This window comes from Terrapene carolina, unplaced genomic scaffold, assembly GCF_002925995.2.
Source record: "Terrapene carolina triunguis isolate 2854851 unplaced genomic scaffold, T_m_triunguis-2.0 Scaffold111, whole genome shotgun sequence".
NCBI classification, from domain to species: domain Eukaryota; kingdom Metazoa; phylum Chordata; order Testudines; family Emydidae; genus Terrapene; species Terrapene triunguis.
The window spans coordinates 15,790,550-15,796,549 of record NW_020664462.1 but is presented as its reverse complement, the minus strand read 5'-3'; the positions used below and the strand labels follow the sequence as shown (position 1 = coordinate 15,796,549).

The 6,000-nt window shown below is 39.0% G+C and overlaps 1 protein-coding gene across 3 annotated transcripts in view; it reads right to left on the bottom strand.

Moving 5' to 3' along the window:
- The window catches only part of RBM33 (RNA binding motif protein 33), a 146,315-nt gene that overhangs the window by 92,488 nt on the left and 47,827 nt on the right, over positions 1 to 6,000 (bottom strand). For all 3 annotated transcript variants that reach the window (XM_026652161.2, XM_026652162.2, XM_026652163.1), the window contains exon 9: positions 3,745 to 3,994. In XM_026652161.2, the coding sequence (XP_026507946.1) occupies positions 3,745 to 3,994 (250 nt within the window). The remainder of the gene's footprint in view (positions 1 to 3,744; positions 3,995 to 6,000) is intronic.

The following is a 6,000-nucleotide window of genomic DNA, read 5'->3' as shown; positions in this document are numbered from 1 at the left end:
ATCCAATAAAAAGTATTACCTCACCCGCCTTGTATCTAATACCCAGGGACCAACTGGGCTACAACTACACTGCATACATAAATTCTTAGTGGTATTCACAGCAACTAGTAGCACTTGACACTTCATCACTGAATTAGCAAATTCCATATTGGGGAATCCAACTCCTATCAAAGATTTCTCAAAGTTCACTTCTTATAAAGTGAGTAAGATACAAGAACTAATGTATTAGTAACTCTTCTTAGCTCACACCTATGTCTAACTTCCATACACTTCTGTTGCATATTTCTGTTTTACTATTTTATATACTGACATACTGGGCTAAATGCACTAACTTTTCACCTTTGGAAGATTGTGTTCAACCTCTGTATTAGGTTACAGGTGAAAATCAGTTTGATGGTCTCATCTTAGTTCTTCCTGAACATCTGTCAGTATCATACAATCATCATCCAATTTGGAAAGATGGGGAGTTTGACAGAACCATGACTAAAATAGCTTACGTGTTACAGGTCAGGGCCTATATGCAATAAAAAAAGCTGTATAGGAAGGAACACACAAAAAATAGGCCAGCATTCTGTTCAACTGTCATTATCTGTTTTGGTATAGTGCCTCTGGCAGTGCCCCCCTCCCCCTTTTTTTTTTTAAACACACAAATGAATTTAATACTCGTGAAAGATGATAGTTCAAATCCTTTCAATCCTTGGCCTCTCTGCTGAGGCAGCAAAGATGGCTCAAACCAGCACTCTTTTCGGAACATCAAATTAATGCACAAATTTTTAATGATAGAAGTGGAAGAACTGGTGGTATAACATTTTAAAACAGCACAGTGTTGGACAGGATTTTAAATAAGAATGGAAGTAAATATCATCCGATGGTAAATGACCAGGAAATATTTAAAGAGACAGCAGAAACCATCCTTGTCATGTTTTAAGGGATTTTTTTAATAGTATTTTTTTCTGACAAACCAGAAAATTGCTTTAATTTAAAAAGTTAGTTTTAAAGGATAAAATTGAGTCACTGCATAGCAATTTAGTAAGTTACTAAGAGACAGTTTGGTAGCTCACTTCTGAACTTTGGTGGCCCTAAAATCCTTGGTGGGACAGTATTTGTGATGCCAATATTAAGTTGTGAGGTAGTCATACAGTCAAAGACCTATTCACCGCATGCTGAAGTTGTCAACTGACCAGTCTTTTGCTATTGTGGTACCATACAGAGATATCAGAAACTGAGCATAAGGAATATTTTGTTTTATTGATTGCCAATACAAACACCTATTTTGGGAAAAAAGGTCTAAATTTCCTTTAATATTTGGGTCTCTGTCTCCCACTTACCTGAGCTAAAGGAATGGTGACTCAGTCAGTCCGCTTGAACAACTAATTGTGCTGGATATGTGTTACTAAAACTGTATTTTTCTTCATTGAGGAGTATCATTCTTTGTCTCCCCCCCTTCAAGATTTACACTACTGACGTCCTATTGTCATCTTCCATAAGTATACACTTTGTAGGCATTCAAGTGACAGTAAATCTACTGCTACAATCTGAGAGAATGATGAATAGCTGGATTTGAGTTAAAGCCATCTCAACAGACCAGGATTTCCAACCAAACAAACTAGAATCTATTATTTTGGTCTACATAGAGGACTGTATTTAGCAGTTTTCTGCATGTCCACTAACACAAGTGTTAAATTGTCTTATTGATGGTCAGTTCAGAAAAAAAAGGAAGATTTGCTGGAGTTTCAGATGAAGAAGAGATCAATGAACTGTGTCAACACAAATCATCACGAGACCTAGAAGGCAAAAACTTTGTCAAGTTGAAATTCTAATATGTAAAGGTTACAAGACTCATTCTTCAGGTGCCTGTCTCCTGGGAACAGAGCTAGACCCTTCACTGGCTAAAAAAAATGAGCTCCCACACAAGAGATCTTGAGCAGAGATGAATTTTTGAAAAGAGATTACAAATCCATTTTGAACTTTGAATACGCAGAGCATACAAGAAGTTGTTGAAAGGAGATATTTTGATCAACAAATCAAGACAACAAAAGCCATATCTGAGATGAAGAGGTACCACTGGCATGACCAAGATTTTAGAAAATACTATGGGTGCTGTGGCAAGGTCCAGTGTGAGCAACATACTGACAGTATCTGTAACCACTGATATAAAGAAGAAAGCCATAAAAGGGTCGATGGAGGAGGTGCTGGTATGCTTTTTAAGGTCAGACAGAGCAAAAATCCCCAAATGCTGTTTGCTGGAATTAGAAGAGGGAGGCTGTCCATCTGGATGCAAGACTTTCATTGATTAGTTGAAGAGGTGTGGGACAGGCTGAATGGGATTCTTTGCTTTTCATAAAACAAATACCTTCAACAGTTGCTTTGGAAATCTTAAGAAGGTTGAACAAAAGGGATTCATCCAAGACTAAGGAGTTTCTGGACTATTGCAGGTACACTGACTGACTAGGTGGGAAGTATTGCTTTTATTAGATATGGAAAACTAAAATCTCCAGGGAACAGCCATTCTGAAACCCATCTGTGAGAAGCAGATCTGATACAGGACTAACATACTTGAGATTTCTCCCAATTGGCAAAGCCCCTAGTCCTGCCAACTTTCCTTTATTTGACAGAATGATAAGCAGAAAGTTAGCTTCAGGCCAGGACCTCTGCTCATTTGAGGACAAAATATCTATCAGATCAGAAGGTAAAAAAATATTTGCTTTTTCTAGTGCTGACTACAGTCACAAAGACTTCAAATTATACAAGTATTTCTTTTCTTTAGTCTCAGGCCTTGTCTACACTACTGGGGTAAGCAGACCTAAATTATGCTACTCCAGTTAAGTGAATTATGTAGCTGGAGTCGACTTAGCTTAGGTTGACTTACTGCGGTGTCTATACAGCAGTGCGTCGACGGGAGATCCTCTCCCGTCAACTTACCTTACTCCTCTCATTCCGGTGGAGTACCGAGTCGACCAGAGAGCGCTCTGCTGTCGATTTAGCAGGGCTTCACTAGACCCGCTAAATCAACCCCCACTGCATCGATCACAGCAGCATTCATCCCCGTTAAGTGTAGACATGGTCTCAGATTCAACACAGCCAAAGAAGTTGCAACTTCAACAGCCTTGTTGCAAGTTCTCAGAAAAGTTGCCCAGCAATGGGTGCTTGAATTAAATAAGTTATGGAAAAAGTGTTTAATTCTCAGGCTTTGAATCCAAATAATCCATTAAAAGCAGTGGAGCTGAGAAAAGAACAGAGCATATCATGTCAAATTCATCATAAATAACATGGATGCAGCTTGTACCTTTCACACAATAATTGCAGTTTGAGGGGTGTCAGAGTATATTCACACACAAATAGTTGGGTAGATGATCTGAGAGTGCCTTGCTGAAGCTAGTATGTCACTTGTGAAATTTTAAACTGCAATGCTTAGCTAGTTCTTAAAAACTGATGTCCACTATTTAAATATATCTTCTTTACAGTTGGCAATTCAATTGCTCCTTATTACAGGATAATGCAAGTTTTACCTTAAGTGTCATTTTAAAGAAGAGCTAGAAGTGGAAGAGGCTTTGTTTTTTCAACAAACTACTAACTTTGGCAAAATATTTCCTCTATGATTAAGCAAGGAGAATTTTAGCCTGAAATAAGTTTTTGTGTAGGTTATGACTGAATGACCACAGAAAACCGACCCTGTAGATAGCATTGCCAGTGCAGGGAGCAGGGAAACACTAACACAAAACTTACAGTATTCAGAACACTCACCTTGCACAGGCGTCACTACTGTCCCTTTGAAATGTGGGTTTATATGTATGTTCTTCGGTTGCTGGGGTGTCACTGGGGGTGGAGTCATCATTATTCCAGGTGTTTCTATCTGGGGTGGCATATGTAGTCCTGGAGGAGGAGATGAATGGTGTTGATGCTGCATAGGAAGCAGCGTTTGTAGCTGTTGCTGCTGGAACAGACTCCTAATAGGCTGCTGCTGGTGAGGAGGAATTAACCTCTGTGAATGACCCTGCAAATAACCAAAAAGAACAAAATCCATTCAGTTAAAATCCAAGTACACAGATGTAAAAAAGAAAAATCAGTAACAAAAAACACAACTGGGATTCTTTGAGAATGTTCAAGGCCTAATTTTCAAAGAAAGACACCTCCTATTCCTATCATTAAACCAGCTGAAATTATTGGAACTACCAGCATGGGAAGGAATAATTTGAAAGCAAAAAAATGTCTGCATGAAGGGAAAATAGGCAGGAAACAAGTAGTAAAGGAAGGGGTAAGAGATTGTTCATTCTTATGTCTGGGGCCAGAGCCTAGCACATGGAATGTTACCAGTATCCAAACAAAATTTAAAAGACAGATGAGAATAAAATGTCACTGTCAAGTACCGGGTGTAGCTGTCAGAAAATGAACGGAAGTAGGAAAAAAACTAACATATGGTGCAGAATGGCTTGCATTACTAGTGGGGATCAACTGCAGTGTAGTACCAAACAATTAGCTCTGTTTGTATGTGTCATTAGGAAGCACAGTTTAGATACCATAATAAATCCACTAGCATCTGATCACTGTTCGGGGTAGGACCTCGCTAAGAAAACTGGCATCTTTTTGTTGTACTTTGTTCCAGTGTTAGTACTCCTTCACTAAAGGATGTAGCTGCATGGAAAAGTCACATTTAACTAAACATAACCTGCAGACTTGACCAAGTAGCTTCAAAGTATTGGGTGGGAGGGGTGGAGAGGGTAGGATAGCATTTCTCCACATGAAGAGTTACAGATGTACATAAACAAATGTGTCTTGATACCTTGATGATGAGAGCACAGAAAGGCTTATAATAAAATTATTAGATTTAAATTTAAAATACATTAAATTAATTGAAGACTGCAGCAATATAGTAGGTGAAAAAACAAAGGTGATCTATGCCCCCCCCCTTCTGTTCTACTACATGAAATATTGACATGCATGTTTTGAACCATCAAGTATTACAGCAGTTCCTACTAACAGTCTGTTATGGTTTAATTAATATTTCCAGTGTAAAACCTTGCTCCCTCACTTTTATGCATTACCTCTATCATACCCATACACAGACTGTAATCTAGGAACGGGGGGGAGGGATAGCTCAAGGGTTTGAGCGTTGGCCTGCTAAAACCCAGGGTTCTGAGTTCAATCTTTGAGGGGGCCATTTAGGGAAGTGGGGTAAATCTGTCTGGGGATTGGTCCTGCTTTGAGCAGGGGGTTGGACTAGATGACCTCCTGAGGTCCCTTCCAACCCTGATATTCTATGATCCCAGATAACAGTACTTCACAAAAACAAACAAAAATTAATTATATTTCTTGACCACTCAAGTGTTCTCTTTAGGATAAGACATTAAATTAAGATTTAATCATTTGTGGTCATTGTTGTTCCCATGGCATTTTTCATAATAACAGAGGCATTAACTCCAAGAACCTGGCCAAATTCCAATGTGGGTAACTAATCTGCCTACCTAAATTCCCTAGTAATTTCAATTACAGAAGTTATACTTCACCTGCAATCTTAGAAAACCAATGTGTAGTGTTGCTGAAGTAGAAAACTGCTGTGTGCTAACCCACAGGTGACTACATTTCCATGGTGGGTGACGACTTCTCTCTGAGAGTTTGTCTACACTAGCGAGCGTACAGAGGCACAGCTGTACTGATGCAGCTGCGTGGCTATAGTATCACTCATGTAGCCGTTATATGCCGACAGGAGAGAGCTCTCTCACTGACATAGTAAAACCATCTCCCCGAGCAGCAGTAGCTATGTCAGCAGAAGAAGCTCTCTCGCCGACATAGCACTGCCCATAAGTTCTGTTACTGTAACTTATGTTGCTCAGTGGTGTGTTTTTTCCACACCCCTAGACAATGTAAGTTATACAGACAAAATGGTAGTATAGACAAGCTCTAGGTTTTTATTTTCCCCTCAGCATAATGTACAATATTAGAAATATAAAAATACTGAGTTTTAAAGTAACATCACTATTTTAACAGAGTCTTGAAAGTCAC